At 39.3% G+C, this 20546-nt stretch overlaps 1 protein-coding gene across 5 annotated transcripts in view; it reads left to right on the top strand.

Moving 5' to 3' along the window:
* The window catches only part of LOC132395379 (zinc finger protein 706), a 38165-nt gene extending 18430 nt beyond the window's left edge, over positions 1-19735 (top strand). For 4 of the 5 annotated variants that reach the window (XM_059971894.1, XM_059971903.1, XM_059971907.1 and 1 more), the window contains 3 exons: positions 13817-13953; positions 16020-16140; positions 19485-19735. In XM_059971894.1, the coding sequence (XP_059827877.1) occupies positions 13819-13953; positions 16020-16115 (231 nt within the window). In that variant the 5' untranslated portion in view covers positions 13817-13818 and the 3' untranslated portion in view covers positions 16116-16140; positions 19485-19735. Of the gene's footprint in view, positions 1-11049; positions 11069-13816; positions 13954-16019; positions 16141-19484 lie in introns of those variants that run through there. The other variant, XM_059971914.1, reaches the window with a different exon arrangement.
* Positions 19736-20546: the final 811 nt, after the last annotated feature.

Below are 20546 nucleotides of genomic sequence, written 5' to 3'. Positions count from 1 at the left end.
CAACCCATTTCTGTTCCACATTTGCACTTTTCATGTGTGTCACTGCATAATTGAACTGAAAGAGGAGGCACAGTTTCCGAACACTCCAGAGTAATCAGTATTGGTGATCAGTATTTTGTCACACAGCAGAAGTATAGGTTTGATGCTGCAGTTAAATTCTTGTAGAGGCTAGTGTTTAGGACTTTCTCTAATTGCATGATCTCACTTCAGGATACTTTTTAATTACTTTATTTAGAGATGCAGCACAAAACTAGCCCTTTCGGGCCACTGAGCTGCACTACCCAGCAACCCGCCTGTGTAACACTAGCCTAATCGCAGGACTGTTTACAATGACCAATTAACCTAGTAACCAGTATGCCTTTGGACTGTGGGAGAAACCCAGAGCACCTGAAGGGAACCTACACAGTTCACAGGGAGAATGTGCAAACTCCCAGAGTACAAGTGGTGTTGGAATTGAACTCCAAAGCACCCTTGCGCTGTTACAGTACTGTAGTGCCCGCCTATTACATCTATAATGTATCACCTATTTTAAGTTAATGGAAATTAAACTTGAGGAGCCATTTATAATTCCCATTCAAAAAAAACATGGAAGATTAGTTAATTTGCATTTTGACACTTAATGCTTACTAGAGTTGGTGCATCTGCTACTTCATTGTCCAGGATTTGCTTCACAGTCACTAGTGCCTTGCTGCTTGATTAACTCAGCCTCAAGGTTAAGGTTACCTTGTTCACAGGATTATTAATGGCTCCATTTTTATGTAGTTTATAACATACTGTAACTCAATTCCTGTAGTTTCCCTGGTTGCTAGAAAATACCTGATTGGTCTACATCCCTTTTTGCCCATTTCAGCTGAATTTCATTTCTGTTAATGGTAGCAAGCTTTCTATCTTCCAGATCTAACTTTGTATTTATTTTTATCAAAATAACTTTTTATATTATGAGTGCAGTTGATTTCCAAGAATAAATCATGCTATGCCTTTCCATTCATAGTCAATACTTTCAGTACTGTTCTTTTACATCCCTACACACTAATGGCATTGTTGCCATTTGTGCAGCCTCCTGGAGTGGTGGACAGCTACAATAATTGAGAGGCTTCATCACCCAACCCAGTCCTATGCAGTGGTCCTTCCCCACTGTGTCCTTGTGATGTCTGCATTGCTCCTCGGCCATGTCTGTGCTTGCAGACCAAGATTTGGGCAGTCAAAGGGAGTCTTTCACTGAGTTGATGATATCTGCCCGCAGCACTCGATGTTAGTTTCCATGTGTGTACCTCGGAATGGAGTCCTCTCACGCAGCTGCTCAGGATGAACCGTGACATAGGGTCTTGTATCTTTCTCCTCACCATTTTTGCGAACCCACTGTCTGCAAAGAGGTGAGCTGCCATCTCGTCTGCACTCCAGTCAGAGCTTGTTGCTGGCAATGAGTCCTCTACACTCATCAACCATCAGCTTTAATGTTGCTGGGTCCACAAATGCCATCCCAATCCATAATAGTGTTGTCATCTGTATTAGCATGATTGTGAACAGTGTGCAATGAAGCCGACCCACCCACCCACCCACACAACAGCTCATATTGACAAGCGTTTTGAGCCCAGGCTTTGCTAAAAGTTTAATTGATTTATAATTTTAAAAATTATTCAATTTAATTACTGAAAACACTTCAACAATTTATAAACCTTTAAATCAGTTCCAAGTTTCCTGACAAGACAGTTTGTGCAGAACTAACTGGTTTCTTGCAGCAAGTTCCACCCCATTTGCTGTCATTTCAAATGTAAATAATAGTAACTTCAAGCAAAGCCAGATGTCTAATTAAAGTTTTAACACATTGCATCTTGTTATGAGATGCTGCTATCTTCCCAAAAATGGCATGTTTCCAATCTGACTCATGGTTTCATTAATTTTATTTGTTTGTTTTTGGAGAAGGGGCTTCTGTCTTCGTAATGCGGCAATAGGTCATGGCTTCTACTGAATGATGTCTTTGAGACTGCAGTTAACAAAGGCCAGAGGAATGCATCAATAATTATTGATTTTTATTCTTCCCCTGTCTCAATTCTATCCCTTTTTTTTTTGCCTTATTCAGCTTTCTTACTTTGGTTTGCTGTTGAATTTGCTAATACAATTTGCCATTCTCATGCATTCTGAGCTAGTCATCAATAAATTACTATCCTGTTCAGCTGAGTCACTGTTTTGCTGAGGCTATTTTGACCTTCCAGTAATTTCCTACTATTGCTTAAGGAAAATGGTGGTCTGTATTGTTTTCTCTCTTCCCTTCCCTCACCAGGTGCAGTAAATTATGACCGAGCACGTTTGGGAGGAAAAACTCTCATGTGATTTTTGACTGTATTGCTATACCATAGTATCCTCTGAATCCACTGGGGATGTCGCAGGCCCAATGTCTGTGAGTCCTCAAGTCTGCTGGATGCTGAAGATGGCCTGTTCTGGGGTTAGAGGACTGAGTATCTGCATGGGTGGCGGGGGGAACGGGGCTTGTTTTGCTGTTGTTGCTTAGTATGTTCTGTGGTGTTCTGCCAAGTATGATGGGCATGTTTTGTTGGTACCAGAATGTGTGGTGACACTTGTGGACTGTCCTCAGCATATCCCTGGTTGTGTCAGTTATTAACACAAATGCATTTCACTGTATGTTTTGATGGGCATTTGGTAAATCAGATTCAGTTTTAATATTGCTTTTCTATGTAGTGAAATTCATTATTTTGCAGCAGTACATTGCAATACATATTAATAAAAAAAACTATAAAATTGTTCCAACACCACTCAACTAGCTGATCTATCTCGCTTGAGAAGAACTCAGAATACTGTCCTCTACACCAGTGTTCAGATTACAATTAATAATCAAGGTTCATGTGCTTGCTATTCTTCCACAATTGATTTGGAGTTTTGTAGCCAGGTCAACCTATTAAAATGAATATTTCAGTAATGAAGAATAAAGTGTAGAAATATTTCACTCGAAGTTCTGAATCTTTAATTTCCTCATTCCAATGTCATGATTTCAGATACTGTATTCAAGACAGATCAATAGACTTTTGGATAATGAGTCAAAGTAAATTTATTATCAAAGTACATATACCATATGCTACCTTGGGATTCATTTTCTTATAAGCATTTACAGAAAGATAAAGAAATTCAATAGAACTTATGAAAAACTGTACATAAAAATAGGCAACCACAACCACTGTGGAAAAAGTGGAATTGTGCAAATAAAAACTAATGCTGAGAACATGAGTTGCAGGGTCTTTGAAAATTAGTCCATAGGTTGTAGAATCAGTTCAGAGTTAAGGTGAGTAAACTTATCCACGCCAGCTCAGGAGCCTGATGGTTGTAGGGAAATAATTGTTCCTGAAGCTGGAGATAGGGTACCCGGCCAAGTAATAAATGTGCTGATCAACTGGCTGGAGTGTTCACCGAGATCTTACCCTGTTACTTTAGGTTTACCTCAACACCTGCTTCAAGCTGGTTTCACATGCTGCTGTCCAAGAAAAATGTGGTAACCTGCTTCAATGACTATCATCCAGTAGGACTTACATCCACAGTGATGAAGTTTTTTTGAGAGGTTGGTGATGAAACATAGCTATTCGTCCCTGAGAAGCAACTGGAATCCGCTCCAGTTTGCGTACCAGAGCAACAGGTCCACAACAGGTCATTGACACGTCACTCAATCCTGGAACATCTGGACAGCAAAGATGCTTTCAACAGGATGCTCTTTATCAACTATAGCTCAGCATTCAATACCATCATCCCCTCAAAACTAATCAATAAGCTTCAAAACCTTGGCCTCAATACATTCCTGTGTAAGTGGATCCATTACAAGAAGATGGGGTTGTTAAGAAAGCTTTTTGGCACTTTTTCCTTCACAATTCAATGTATTGAGTACAGGAGTTAGGACGTTGTGCTGAAGAGGCCAAATTTGGAGTATTGTGTGCAGTTTTTGTCACCAATGACAAGAAGGATATCAATAATATTGAAGAAGGCCTGCGAAAATTTACAAGGATCTTGCTGGGTCTGGAGGACCTGAGTTATATGGAAATGTTGAATAAGTTAAAACCTTGTTCTCTGGAATGTAAGAGAATGAAGAAGGATTTGACAGAATCATTCAAAATTATGAGATGTATAGATAGGGTTAATTCAAACAGGCATTTTCCACTAAGGTGGATGAATCTAGAACTAGAGGTCATGGTTAATGGTGAAACTTTATCATTGCAATCAGCAAGTCATTGGTGTTTTGTTTGTCTTCCTTCTCGCTGTGCGACACCTCTGTGCCCCTTGGGGAGTGAGAGAGCCTGTAGCTTGCTGAATTATCGGGGGAACGATGGGTTTTTGTTGTACTGCAGATCATGGTCTCTCTTGGATGGCTTTGATGTTGCTTGTTTGGTGGGTGATGCTTTTTGCTGCAGTAAGTGGGGAAGGGGGAGGGGAAGGATTATACTTGTTGCTGCTTGTGTGTGGGGAGGGCTTTGGGGTTCAAATACTGTCACTCATTCTTCGGGGTACTCTTCTGTTTTCATGAATGACTGCAAAGAGCAAGAATTTCAGGTTGTATATTGTATACATTCTCTATTAAATGGAACTATTGGAAGGTGAAATATTTAAGGGAATCCTGAGGGAGAAAGTCTTTATTCAGTGTGCTGCAAGTGTGGAACGAGCTGCCAGCAGAACTAGTGAATGCAGGTTTGATTGTAACATATTTGTTAAGTACATAGGTGGTGTACCTCCCATACCTCTACCCTTCTAGAAGTATGGTCCAGGTGAGAGTTGTTGGGATGAGGCCGAATAACAGTTTGTCATAGACTAGAAGGGTAGAAGAGCCTGCTGCTGTGCTAGAGTACTCTATGACTCTGACTCTAAATGTCACAAACGTGCTTTGTCATTTAATAAGACCACGGCTAATTCCCAGTCAATAATATTTTCAATATTGGAGGCCCCAATGCTGATCCTTGTAGCACACCTGAAGTAGCTATCATTTATCCATTTTTTAAAAAGGAATGATTATCCTATATGGTTTGCCACAGTCAATCTAATTTCATTCCCTAATTTACTCCTGGTTCCATATGGCCTTGACTTGTATAACGACCTTTGTTTGGGACCTTTTCAAGTGGCCTTTTGAGAATGGTCAGAATCTACATGAGGTACCTAATAAAGTGGCCACTGAGTGTATGTTTGTGCTTTCCTGCTGCTGAAGCCCACCCACTTCAAGGTTTGATATGTGTATACAAGCATGCGCTTCTGCACACCATTGGTGTAATGCATGGTTATTTGCGATACATTCACTTTCCTGTTAGCTTGAACCAGTCTGCCCATTCTTCTCTGACCTCTGTCATTAACAAGGCATTTTCACCCACAGAACTGTTGCTCGCTGGATGTAATTTTGTTTATTGCACCATGCTCTATATAAGCTCTTGTGAATGTTAGTATGTGAAAATAGCAGGAGGTCAGTAGTTTCCGAGATACTCAAACACCTTTGTATGATACCAACAATCATTCCATGGTCAAGGTCACTTAGATCCCATTCTTCCCCATTTTGATGTTTGATCTGTGAAACAACTGAACCTCTTCAACATGTCTGCCTACTTTTATGCATTATGTTGCTGCTGTACTGGCTGAAATATTTGCATTAATGAGCAGATGTACCTAATAAAATGACCCCTGAGTGTATATACGAGGTATAACACATAATTCTGCTTACCTGAGCGGACAATGTGCCATATGTGTTCACTCCCCAGTCCCTAGCTGCTGACAAAATGAGCTATAACCAAATAGCGAAGCAGATTTGATGGGCAGAATGACCTAATTCTGCTCCTATTTTAGTTATACATAACAATAGACAAGAGATTCTACAGGTGCTGCAAATCTTGAGCAACACGCAAAATGCTGGACTAACTCCGCAAGTCAGGAGGCACCTATGGAGGGGGGAATAAACAGTTGGCATTTTGGCCCAAGACCCTTCATCAGGTTGTACATAATCAACATTTTGTGTATCACTGCATTTCACAGTGCACAACTATAAATCTGGCCTAGATCCACATTATTACAAAGGGAAAGACTATATGTAGATTTGCAAATACGTGTGTATAGTGAAGGAACACCTGGTGTGGCCAGAATTTGCACTAACTGCTTGGAGCTTGCAAAACAACTTAATTTGCTGGTCTGGAATAACTTTGATGCAAGACCCTCAGTTAGACCTCTTGGTGAAAGATTTACATTTTGAGATCCTTTATTTTGACTCCTCCACTCTAAGTAAAATCCTCATTCCCTGTTCTCCATGTAATTGGCTCCTTCAAGTATCATTTGAGGTATTAACTCAAATAATTTGTCCTGCTGCCAATGTTTTTGAAGTTTCTCTTGCTTAGAAGCTTCATTCAACACAATGGACCTCTTGACTCATTTTTCCCCCGCTTCTATCATGGTGCTTAGAATGGCCACTACAGATTTAAATATTCAACAATGTACTTGGCACGTGGCCAGGTGGTTAAGGCATTCATCTAGTGATCTGAAGGTCACTAGTTCAAGCCTTGGCTGAGGCTGTGTGTGTGTCCTTGAGCAAGGCACTTAACCACACATTGCTCTGTGACGACACCGGTGCCAAGCTGTATGGGTCCTAATGCCCTTCCCTTGGACAACATTGGTGGCATGGAGAGGGGAGACTTGCAGCTTGGGCAACTACCTGTCTTCCATTTTTGAAAAAAACCTTGCCCAGGCTTGCACCCTGGAAACTCTCCAAGGCGCAAATTCATGGTCTATCGAGACTAACGGAGGCCTACACTCGAAGCCTTCTTGAAATGGAATATCCTAACTTGATTCCTGAGAATCACTAGCCCTTGACTGCTCAAGATAAAGTATGTGCTTTGGTGCAGATAAACCAAACTCTATGTGTTGATGTAAAACGAGTGATTAAAGGACACCATCAAGCTTCTGGACTACCCTGTTGGGTGCTATCTCTTCATCTGAGGAAAAGATGGTGATTTTCCAATTTTCTTCCTCTCCCACCTTCAAACTCTTAAAACTGGAAAAGTAAATAACCCTTGATCATAATTGACTGCCTAAGAGGAGAAGATGGCTTTCTATCCCAGTGCCCTCTAAAACTGACATCGTTCTTCCTACTAATGCATACTTAACCCTCTCCCCTCAGTGTTCTGAAGATCTGTTCTTGCATTTAATTTCTCTATCTCCACAAAAGCCATTCTTCTTTTCCAGCGTGTATTGCAAGGTACAAGATGTGTTGTTGCTGCTCTTTTACCTCCTGCCTTCCCAATGGATGGACTTGCGAATCAACTTTACAAATGAAGTACTGTTTTCTTTTTTGCTGGTCAACAACAGATTGGGTGACAATGTTGCAGAGCACCTCTGACCTGTTGCAAGGATTACTTTGTACTTAGTTACCTGTTGCTTTAAATCTCCACTGTGACTTTATCTGTGCCTTAGCTTCTATCATTTCAGTCTAACCTAGAAACAGCTCTTCAACTTCCAGCTAGATATATTAGTGCCTTCTGGATCCATCACGTAAGTTCAACTATTTCAAATAATGAGCTTTTCCAGCATACTCTTGATTATTTTTGGTTTCCAAAAAACTAAATGTTTTCCCTCAATATCAGCAAAACAGAAGAGCTTGTCATTGATTTCAGGAAGTGAGATGGACCATATTCATCTATTTGTCACTGGCTCATCTGGTGAAGTTTACTAAAGGGCGGGCCTTATACTAAACATCTGAAAGACAGAGGTATTCTAAAATCTGCTGTTGTCACTGACAATCCAGATTTTCCACCCCCCCCACAATAAAATAATGGAATATATGAATCACTGTCACCTCTTAGAAAGCAGAGATCATTGACAAAATGATGGCATGGTACCACAGTGGTTAGTGCCAGCTAGTGATCAACAAATGAGGTTCAGTTCTCACTGCTATCTGTAAGGTGCTTGTACATTCACCCCGTGACTCTGTGGGTTTCTTCTGGTGTTCCAGTTTCTCCCATATTCCAAAGACACACAGGTTAGGGTTAGTGAGTTGCGGGCGTGCCCTGTTGGCACTGGAAGCATGGCAACAATTGTGGATAGCCAAGCACAATCCACACTGATTTGATTTGACACAAACAGCGCATTTCATAGTAGGTTTTGATATAGATGTGACAAAGTTGATCTTTTAATCTCTTTTATCTTTGCTGAAGTGAGAGTTGAGATTCAGATATCACCTTTAGCTTGTCCTGGTCCAACCTCATAGACACTTACCAAGAACACGCATCAGTGCCTCTACTTCCTCAGAAGGCTTCCAATTAATCCTCAAAATTTGGCATGTCCCCATTGGCCCTCACCAATTCTTAATGATGCACCATGAGGGCATCCTCTCCAGATGCATTGCAGCCTGTACAGCTCTACCCAAGACTGCAAGAAATTACAATTGTGGATACAGCTCAGTGCATCACAAAAAAACAGCCTCCCCATCATATACCCTGTCTACACTCATGCTGCCTCAAGACGATAGTGTAATCAAATGAGCCCCCCCCCCCCCACCCCAGTCATTCTCTCTCCTGCCCCATTCAATCGGGCAGAAGATTATAAACTTAAATGTGCCCCAACAGGCTCAAGGATAACTTCTATACCACTGTTACCAGACTCTTGAACAGACTGCTTGTATGACAGCAACAAACTTTTGATCTCAGAATCTACTGCAGTGTACTTATGTCTTAAAATGATCTGCATGAATGATGTGCAAAGCAAAGTTTTTCTCTCTCTCAGCATATGCAACATTAATAATAATTCCAGAGATGGGTTTATTGTCAGTAATTATGTGAAATTTGGTGTTTTGTAGCTACAGTACTGTGCAAAGAAAAAACAACTATAAATTTCAAATCCATGCAAAAAAAGGAATAATGAGGGAATGTTCATGAGCTGTTCAGATATTTGATAGAGGGGAACAAACTTTCTCAATTGTTGAGTGTGGATCTTTAGGCTCCTGTACCTCCTCCCTGATGGTAATAGTGAGAAGAGAGCATGGTTTTGATGGTGAGGGTCCTTAATAATGATGGATGCCACCTTCTTGAGACATTGCCTCTTGAGGATGCCCTCTACTAGGGAGAGTTGTGTGTGACCATGGTGGAACTGGGTCAGTCTACAACCCTCAGGAGCCTCTTCTAATCCTGTGCATTGGAACCTCCCCCGGCAGGTCATCTCCCACCCCCCCACCAGTAAACTCTGCACTGACTGCTTACATCTCTTGCCTCTCCTAGTGGTCATCTATCTATTAACTGAAGCCTCAACTCTGGGTGTAACCACCTCAGTAAAAGTCTCATCTGAGTTTTTCAGCTTTGTGAATGATTCTGACTGCATCCAGCTCCAGTTCCTTGACCTTGTTGGGAGCTGAAGTTGGATGCACTTCTTGAAGATACAGTGCTCAGAGAAACTGTTAGGTACCCTGAAATTGCTCATCTCACAAGAGGAACATTCAACTGCCTTAACTAACTACCAACCTGCCTACACTTGTTATACCTCTTACTTTTCAAGCTTAAGCTCTAGCCTGTGCCTGTTCTCACCTAAGCTTTCCAATCCAAGGCCTGGCACTCTAAAAGCTGATTTATACTTGTGCATCGCATCTATGTCATAGGTACTGTGTACCCTATGCTGTAGGGTGACGTGCACCTCCCCAAAAAACTCACTCACGCGTTGCAGCGACGCAGACCACAACAACTGTGATTGGTCTGCTTGGTAGCATCGCATTTCCTTCTACGCATTTCGGGTTGCTTCTTCTCTGCCATGTCTGTACACCGATGTGAAATAGATGAACCAAATCGTCAAATCCACCTGCCAACATGCGAAAATGTTTGAAATGCATTTCCTTGTCCATGTCTCTCACGAAGAAACGCAGCACAGTGGCATAGAATCCCCACTGACAGCGTTTTGCTGCACACCAACGCATGCTCACTAGGCATAGAGCGACACAGAAGTGAAAATCAGGGATACAGCATAGGCTGCAGTGTAGCCCTTACATACTGGTATAAATCAGCCTTAACACTGTCCACTCCACTTAGACTTCTTTTCATTGGTTACTGCTGAGTGCCTAAGAGATTTTGTGATTGCAGTATGCCAAAAAATTCCAAAAGGCACCAAGCTCTTTTTAAAACTCACTCTATCTCACCAACAAACATCTTCTTGTGATGATTGCAGCCCGACGAAATATTTCCCTTAATTCTTCTAAACTCCAGTGAGTGCAAGCCCAGAGCTATCAGGTGCTCCTTGTGCACTAACCCTTTCATTTCCAGAGTCATTCTTGTGAACCTCCTCCGGGCTTTCTCCAACGTCAGAAGATTTTTACATAGATAAGGGGTCCAAATCTCCTCAAAGTTCCTAACAAAGTATGAGTTGCTGGGGTACCTTCTATATGATTGCATAGATGTGTTGGGACTAGGATAGATCTTAAGAGATATTTACACTCAGGAATTTAAACTGCTCACCTTCTCCACTGCTGACTGCTCAGTGAGGATCAGTGTGTGTTCTCCCAGCTTTCCCTTCCTGAAATCCATAATCGATTCCTTGATCTCACTGATGTACTGAGACTGAAAGGTTGTTGTTTCGTCGCCACTCAATCAGCCAATCTACCTCAATGCTCTACGTCTCCTCGTTGCCATCTGAGATTTTACCAACATTGGTGAAACTGGTAAATTTATAGATGGTGTTGGAGCAGAGCTTAGCCAAATAGTCTTAAGAGTAGAACAGTAGGGTAAGCAATGTCCTTGGTATGTGCCTGTGTTAATTGTCAATGAGATGAAGATATTATTACCAATTCTCAACGGACTGTTGTCTCCTGATGAAGTTGTGGATCCAGTTTCAGATCAAGGTATAGAGATCCAGGTTTTGAAGTGTGGTGATTAATATTAAAGGAGTGTTGGTATTGTACACCAAAGTGCAATCGATAAACGGCATGCTTTTTGCTGTTTTCTAGGTACTCCAAGGCAGATTGAGTCTTCTGTAGACCTGTTGTGGTAGAGGGTGAAGCAGTGAGTCCAGGTCCTTGCAAGAGTTGATACTAGTCCTAACCAACCTCACAGAACACTTCATTGCAGTAATTGTGAGTGCGACTGTGTGGTAGACATTGAGACAGCCCACCTGGCACTTCTTGGGCATGTATTTGTTTTTTCTAACATGGGAAAATATCTTGTACTGCAGTGATTAAAGCAGACTGGTACTCAATCAAAGCAGTTGAAAATAGTGTTTGTAAGTGGGTGAAGTCACAGCTTATCAAAGTGATTGGGACAATTAGGTATGACTGACAATTGCATTTAGAGAAACTCTAGAGTTGGTAGTTTTGACGAACAATTGCTAACTCTGTTTCAATCTTTTGTTTACTCTCAACATAGCTCAGATGTTTTGTCCCCCCAGGTTACAATGCCCTGACCTTTTGGGAAAACTAGCAGATAAGGTGGAGTAATAGAATAAAGATCAAAACTCAAATATAGTAAATTTATTTGCTGTCCCAAGAAGTACACTTTTTCATCAGTCTACGTTGGAGATTTTATATACAGTGGACTCTGGTTAACTGGGCCATAGGTTAATTGGGGTAGCTCCTTGGGACCACTCTTAAAGAACAAAAACTAATCAAGAAAATAGCCAGGATTCCCTTTTATTTGGGACTCTGTCACTCAGTTGGAACAGCAGATTGTTGCTGAACAGTTTCTAACCAATGGCCACACAAGTGCGCATGACTGACGCTAGACGCTGCTCTGTGCCTAGAGTGAACAGTTTTTAATTAGCGTCAGTTAAATGTGTTTCTGTTCAAAAAGCAGTGATTTTTGTCACTGATAGTTGGTGAGAAATAAGCACAAGATAATTCACTGTAGTTTCAAGTATTCAGGCTTGGAGATGTTAGAAACACACAAAATACTGGAGGAACTCATTGGCCACGTAGCATCTAAGGAAAAGAGTAAACAGTCGATGTTTCAGGCCAAGTTTGTTCATTAGAACTTCATCAGTCCTGATGAAGGGTCTCAGCCCCAAACATAGACTGCTTACTCTTTAACATAGATGCTGCCTGACTTGCTGGGTTCCTCCAGCATGTTGTGTGTGTTGCTTGGATTTCCAGCATCTACAGATTTTCTCTTTTTGGCAATGCTAGAAACATTCTCACTACATATTAGGAAGTACAAAGAATTTGAAGGTATCAACAAATTATGTTGAATATCAATGAAAATGAAGATTTAGCAGATGCAATCATCAAAAGCATTATTTGAAGGCAGTTCATTATCTGCCCTAGGTGTCTGTGCTGATTTTGTTCATTTACAATCACTCAGAAGAACACGGTAGCAAACACTGGATGAATTCCTCTGTCGATAACTATTAGGAACTAATACAATTTTGCAGTACTGAAGTAATATTGGTTTCTAATTTGTTCCATATTTCACTTAAACAGTAGTTTGTCTTTTTTATACCTTTTTAACAATTTCAAAGTAGTGTCGGCTAATTGGGGCAGCCACTTAATTTACCAAAATATACAGGTCCTGACATATCCAAATTAACTGGAGTCTTCTATATAATGCTTTCATTGCCTACCTTTTCCTTTGAACCTGCTTGCTTGTGTATTAAGTAATGAGATGTAATGCCCTTCAGAACAGAAGCTGCTGAAATTAATTTGATGATCATCATAAATGTTCTGGTTGCTTGATGGACTTGGCAGATGTATTATTTCTCCCAGGCTGTGTGGAGTGGGGTTTTTCAGGGTTTGGAACTCATTATTAAAGTCCAAGTGAAATGAATAATTTTATTTTAAAAGCAGGAAGCAATGATTTAAGTCCATAATTTGACTGAAAGATGGCAGGAACTTGTCAAAATGATCTGCTTAGTTGGACAGGTAAATAGTGAATGCAATTTTGTCTGAGCTGAGGGGCTGCAGTTGAAGGTGGCAGACATAGCAATAAATGTGCAAAATGATAAATACAAAAAAAAAGGATTTTGTAGTTCGCCCATTTGAGACATTTACACTTGTCAGCTGTGGTAAGTGAAGCAGATGCTAAAGCGGTGTGAAATATTGGTTAGCACAACAGTGATATACATTTATGGTCACCATGCTTCAGGGAAAATGATTGCATTAAATGGCTGCCTTCTGTCATAAACTTAATTTGATGATTTGGGAGGAATAGTGTTTGTTCTGTTTGATTGACTGGACTTATGAGAGCTGATACCTGTGCCATTAGAACTATCAAAACTCAGTGGCCACTTTATTAGGTACCTCCTATACTTAATAAAGTGGCTACTGAGTGTATGTTTGTGGTCTTCTGCTGTTGTAGCCCATCCACTTCAAAGTTCAACATGTTGTGTGCAGATGCTCTACTGCACACCACTGTTGTAATGCGTGATTATTTGAGATGCTTTGGTCTTCCTGACAACTTGAACTAGTCTGACCATTCTCCTCTGACCTCTCTCATTTAGGAGTTTTCACCCACAAAGCTTCAACTCACTTGATGTTTTTTTTGTTTATTACACTATTCTCTATAAACTTCGGAAACTGTTGTGTGTGAAAATCCCAGGCGATCAGCAGGTTCTGAGAAGCTCAAACCCCGCCCCCTCCCGTTTGGCACAAACAATTATTCCATGGTCAAAGTCACTTAGATTACATTTCTTACCCCATTCAGATGCTTGGTCAGAACAACTGAACCTCCTCGACCATGTCTGCATGTTTTAATGTATTGAGTTTCTGTCACATGATTGGCTGATTAGATATTTCCATTAATGAGCAGGTGTACCTGATAATGTAGCCATCAAGTTTATATGCCCACAAACAGTTAATCATACGACTGCATTGATTATTTTATTGTTTACTTAGGTATGGCCCGTGGGCATCAGAAGTTTCAATCCCAGCAGCGGAATGCAAAGAAGCAAGCTGAACAGAAAAAACGAACCGGACATGATCAGAAGACCGCTGCAAAAGCTGCTCTTGTCTACACCTGTTCTGTCTGCAGGGTAAGACCAGCTGGGAAGCCAGCATTCTCCCAAGCAGCTCTTTCCCTGAATTTAGCACTTAATGAAATGTGACACCAGTGTTAATAAATTAATCTTAATAGAAGAAACAGAAAATATGCCTTTTGGACTAGAATCTAGACAATTAAAACCATTCACAAAACTGTTTTGTAAGGTAGGTTTCTTTCACTAGTTCAGTTACAAAATGTATTTTAAAAATCCAGTTTTAATTTGACTATTATGGTACACTAATTATTATTTAAAATTCCCTTCCTGGGCCATTTTTTAAATATAAATTTGTCATAGAACTTATAATTCCTTTCAATATTGGCTATTCTTTTGTTCTCAAACAATGTACTATTGCTTTTGGGAAATTATGTGCTGTACGTAAATTGTGTTTTTCTAAGAAAATCTTTAAAATGATAATCTAATTCAAAATTAAACTGCATTTAAACTAGTAAAACTGCATTCAGTGCAAATAGAGACGTTATGGCAGAAAGTAGACTTAGGCTACGTCAACACTAGACCGGATAATTTTGAAAATGCCAGTTTCACGTAAAAACAATAGGCATCCACACCAAGCATTTTTGAAAATATCTCTGTCCACATTGAAACGGAAATTTCAGCGAATCTCCTCCTACTGCGCATGGGCAGGACACATCTACTGAAAACAAGTGACATGTTTGGTGTCGAATCTCGCCGTGAAAGAGTTGGTGCGCATTTGTTCAGTTACAGACGAGGAAAACTTAAACAATGGACAGCTGTTGGCTCTCGTGCAGGAGGACTTAAAGCTAAAAAAAAATCAAATACTGGAGCGTATGGAGGCAACCGACAAGTTCAAGGACAGTATGACCCGGCTGACGACAAACATTGAAAAACTGACTAACTCTGTTGCATTAATAAAGTCCCTTGTTAAATGTGTAAAACATGTCTGCATCAGTATTGCATCAGACTCCTGATGAGGGTTTCGGCCCAAAATGTCATCACTATCTCCTCCCATAGATGCTGTCTGGCCTGCTGAGTTCTGCCAGCAATTTGTGTTTTTATTTATTTCCGGCATCTGCAGATTCACTCGTGTTGCCTCTGCATCAGTATTAGCTTGTATTTCCATACAATGTTACATTAGGTTGTTACACATCTATTGTCAGAGAAGTACTTGCATAAATAGGTAAACCACCTTCATATAAGCAAAGACAGAAAACAGGGCAAAGTGAGTACCTATACTATACAGTAAGTTATGGAAAAGTATTTGGTGAGTATATTTCTAACTCTTCTGACTTCAGTCTCGTTGCCGTCTTCTGAAATTGTTAGGTTGCATTCAAGAAAACAATGAAATAGTGCGCTGCCGCCAGCATCTGTTCTGGCACATCATTACAGTGTTTTTAGATTTCACCAGTTACCCTGTCCACACTGCTCTAGCCAATCCGACGTTTTCAAAATTAGACACCCTGGAGAGCGCTTTAGAAAAGCTCTGTTTTCGGTGGACTAAAATGCCGTTTTAGTGTGGACGGAGGGTCAAAATGAAGAGAAAAAGCTTCAGTTACGGATTTATCCGGTGTAGTGTGGACATAGCCTTAAGATGGGAGAGCTAATTGTCAGTATTCATTCTAATCAACCAGTAAATGAGACCTTCAAACCAATTTACAGTATATCGTATAACCCTCTATTGAAGTACAAATTAGCTAAGTGCTTCAACTGGCTAATTAATTAAACAGTAGCTTATGATGGGAACTTTTGAGGCTGAAAAAATTTGTGTTTTTACCTGACAATGCCATGACACAATGCCATGTCTGTAAATGTCTTGAAGCACCTAAGTACTTGTGTTTTCTGAACTACATGAATTCTTGCACTTTGAAATACTGCTCTTAACCAGTGTTAATCAAGAGGAATATTGATCAGAATTCTTGAAAATCAAATGTAGCTTTTTATAAATCTTGCTAAAAAGATCAGCTGCATCCCAGTGAGGGTGGGAGGGGGGAATGTTTAAGATTCTGACTGGTCATAACTTCAAATTTTAATCTATCTAGTTTTGTTTAACAATTGTTTGATTACAACTTTTTTTCTGTTAGACCCAGATGCCAGATCCCAAAACGTTTAAGCAGCACTTTGAGAACAAGCATCCTAAAGCACCAATGCCAGCAGAACTTGTTGATGTACAGGCATAGAGACATTGCCTCATCTTTTTTTATGGTATGTACTGTTCTGAGTTTTGAGATTTCATGTGACTGTTTGTCACTCTATGCTAAAAACCTGCTCTATTAAACAAACAATCTTGATTAAATTTTATACTGTATATTATCTGTAATTATCTAGTTTCTAGAGCTCAGCACTGAAATCCAGTGATATAATTTGGACATCTACTTGTAATGGCACTATGGATGGCCATTGTGCAAAGCTTGCATAAAAGATACTGCCTGCAGTGAGTTTTGGAAAAGCCTAGATGTAAGCAGAAGCTACTTTTGGCAAGGTAGCTATATATTTAATGGGAAATCAAACTTGACTAAATTATATATTTTTTAAAGTTTTACCAATATTGGAATGCTCAGAGGCACACATTTTGGATTGAGTCAGAAATCTATTATTTCCAAAATACTGAACTTTTAACTTAACTTAACTTTTAGAGAGCTTGCAATGATGTCAATGGATTTCATTATTGAGCACTGCGAACTAGATAATCACAATAAATGTACAGAAACAAATTTAATCAGGATTCAAAGACTTGTAATACAGACTAAGTACTCCTTATCCACTCGGGACCAGAAGTGTTTCGGATTTTGGATTTTTTTCAGATTTTGGAATATATAATGAGATAACTGGGAATTGCCATCATTTCCAACTCTGAATTTATGTGCTACCAGTATGCAGTCTTTGTCTTACACTTGTTCATCACATATATGTACTTAACACTAAAAATTATTGCATACTATTAATATAATGAAAATATGTTCAGGGTTACAAGCAGCACACCAACATTAAGAGAATAACTGAATCAGCTGCTGAACAACAAGGGCAAGTCTCCACCTATGATGCCATGTTGCCTGTAAAAATTTACAGTAAAATACAAATTCTGTGTAATTTCTGGTTTTATGAAAGGTATTATTAAAAAAACTGGCATTGTAGACTTTCTCTGGTGTTAGATTTGCATTAGCGTCAATCTTTACAAACTCATCAATGAATTTCCTTACTGTTCATCATCAGCAGATAGTTAATCTTTTAAAATTTATATCTTTAAAAACTTCAGCAACCAACTTGCTAAGTATTCACAATTACCTTCAATTTTCAGTTTTGTTGTGATTGATCTTTGCTTGTTTCATGGTCAGCATACCGTTAAGTGGCATATGTTCACTCCGATGCTGATGAATCCATTCTTTCAACATCGCTTTATGCAGTGCTTTTCTATTTTTCATTAACTTCTGTTCATTACATATGTAAGATCACTTCTCAGGACTGACTGTCTGTGATACGCAGAGATCACTGGGAACCTTTGCAGTGCTTTGTGTATAGATTCACTGTATTGAATCTATACACATGAAGATGTCATAATATGACAGACAATCTCCATTTGGAAATCTTAATATTGAACTCAATCATTTAACATCAGAAATAATTCAACACTAGAGAAATGTTTCTTTTTAGTACTAGCGAAATGACCAAATATTGCTACTGTTTAAGACCATAAGACGTAAGAGCAGAATTGGGTCATTTGACCCATTGTATCTGCTGTGCCATTTCATCATGGCTAATCAATTTTTCCTCTCAGCCCCAGTCTCCTGCCTTCTCCCTGTATCCCCTCATGCCCTGACCTATCAAGAATCTATCACCCTCTGCCTTAAATATACATACAAACTTGACCGCCACAGATGCCTGTGGCAATGAATTCAACAGATTCATCATTCTAAGAAAATTGCTCCTCATCTCCATTCTAAAAGGACACACCTCTATTCTGAGGCTGTGTCCTCTAGTCTTAAACTCTCACACCATAGGAAACATCCTCTCCACATCCACTCTATCAAGGTCTTTCACCATTCGATTGGTTTCAATGTGATCACCCCTCATTCTTCTGAATTCTAGTAAATACAGGCCCAGAGCCATCAAACGCTCTTAATATGACAAGCCGTTCACATTTGGAATAATTTTCGTGCCCCTCCTTTGAACCTCTCCAGTGTCAGCACATCCTTTCTAAGATAAGGGGCCCAAAACTGCTCACAATGCTCCAGGTGAGGCCTCACCAGTGCTTTATAAAGTCTCAACATTACATCCTTAATTTTATATTCTAGTCCCCTTGAAATGAATGCTAATATCACCAGAAACTCAACCTGTAAATGAACCTTCAGGGAAACGTGCACAAGGACTTTGCACCTTTGCACCTGAGTTTCAAAGTGCAAGATGTACACTTCCGGACAGTGTATTGAATCTGCCTCCTTGCCCATTCTCCTAACCTGTTTGTCCTCCTTTAGCCTCTCTACTTTCTCAAAACTACCTGCCCCTCCACCTATCTTCGTATTGTTTGCAAACTTTGCATCAAAGCCATCAATTCATTATCCAAATCATTAACATATAACACAAAAAGAATTACTGCCTCCACAGACCCTTGTGGAGCACCACAAGACACCGGTTTAACCTTTCAGGTACTTAGACATTGTTCTAAACATTTCTCCATGAGTACTTTTGAAGTGTTTATTTAAACTGACTCTAATCAAAATGTTTAGAAGAATTTATGGCTTTAAATAGATTATTTTTAGTTGCAGGTACATAAATTTAAACTGGTGATCTGTCAATTTGGTAACAAATGGAAATGGTGAAAATGTTGATTTAGTGAGATTAATAAGTATTCAGAACAATATTTTGGTGGCTTATTTATTCAGATTGCACACTACATGTAACATACGCAATGGTAGAAGCCTTGCCATTATATCTGGAGATTGTAGTTCAAGTGCCACTTTCAGAATTTGAGCACATAATCTGGATTTGCTTTAAAACTGCATTGTTTTGAACTGTTTTCATCTGATTTTCTACTAGTTTAAGTGGACTTGATTCTCTGTGGGATTCATGTATTCAGACATTGCTGACTAACCAGAGCATTGTGATATCATGTCACATTTTGTGGTGTTAATGACTTTTGTATTGAAAGTGATATATTTATATAATTGGCCTTGTATTTATTCATTGGCTCTGAACTGCAATAGTAAGTTTGAGTTTGGTGCTAGATAGAATATATAAATTTGTCTTTCCACTTGTCCGTAATGCAATATGTGACTTCTGAGTCAGATTTTAGTTGTAAGGTAAAACCTTAAAATTGAAATTTTAGTTGTACTTTTTCCGTTATTTAAAATTAGTATTTTTATTTATATTTAAATTTTTACCTTAAATTTTCACTCATGTGGTGTCTACTGGAGTTTGCCCATGTATAAAGAAGTATTGCTCATTTATGCATAGTATTAAGAACATTTATGAAAATGTTTTTCATTAGTTATGCAACCAATAACCTTCTCTGACTTTTTACATATGAATTTATTCTTTTTCTTTCTATGAAGACCACAAGTCACTTATTAGTGCTTTCCCTGGAAGAAGAATCTGCAGGCACAACTTCATGGTGACCAACAAAGCAAAGAAGTTGCATACAATATATATTGCTTTCCTGCCTTGTCTCCTTATTCCATCTGGGCCATGGGCAAATCCACTCAAATGCATTGTTGAAATCCAGAATTTTTGATTATTGTAAGAGATTTTTACTCTTGTAATCAATCATTGTGTATAATATTTAATAAAATGTTTTTTAACATCAGTCTGAAAATGCATTTCTAAACCTGACACTCTTACAGAAGAGGCTAAGGAAGCAGCTAACAAAGCAGCAGCTTTGATTAAAATAGAAGTGAGGATTCTCACATTTAAAGATTGGATTTGTTGGATTTCTGTGCATAACTAAACATATTCCACCTGCACCTCCTTCCCCATCTTCATGCCCCTAACTTTTTCCTCAGATTATAATCCTGCCTTGTTGAAATCTGAAGATGTTCATTTTCTTTTAAACATGAGAGTTTACTGAATATCAGTCCAATGTTAGATTTGTATGAATGATCTCAATCAAAAGTTTTGAGTGAATACTGCAGACTAGAAAGTCGAGGGAGGTAATTAACTTCAGCTCCTGGAACAGACATGTACATGTTTACCTGTCACACTCGCCTCTACATGTTCAAACCTGTTGATTTTAATGGAGTCAAAATGAGATGGTGAATACAAGCAGCTGCCGATGTATTTGGATATGTTTTGTGCCAGCAAGCTTGAATCAAAATATCAAACCAGGCTGATCAGTATAACAAAGGGAAGAAATGCAGCCTTTGGGTCAACCAAAATAAACTGAAACTAGTTTGATTTCTTGGATGGAAAGATCGGCACATTGTCATGAAGCACTGCAACACAGTAACAGGCTCTTCAGCCCAACTAATCCATGCTGCATACCTATACAAAATTATAAGAGATACAGATAAGGAAAATTCATGCAGGTTTTTTTCCACTGAGGTTGAGTGAAATTACAACTAGGTGCTTGCATTGATCCTATACAACCTTCCTTTTAATTTCCAATTCTAAGATTCTTT

This window comes from Hypanus sabinus, chromosome 1 (genome assembly GCF_030144855.1).
Source record: "Hypanus sabinus isolate sHypSab1 chromosome 1, sHypSab1.hap1, whole genome shotgun sequence".
Taxonomy (NCBI): domain Eukaryota; kingdom Metazoa; phylum Chordata; class Chondrichthyes; order Myliobatiformes; family Dasyatidae; genus Hypanus; species Hypanus sabinus.
Note: the sequence above shows the minus strand (reverse complement) of the source record. Positions and strands in the feature narration are given on the sequence as shown.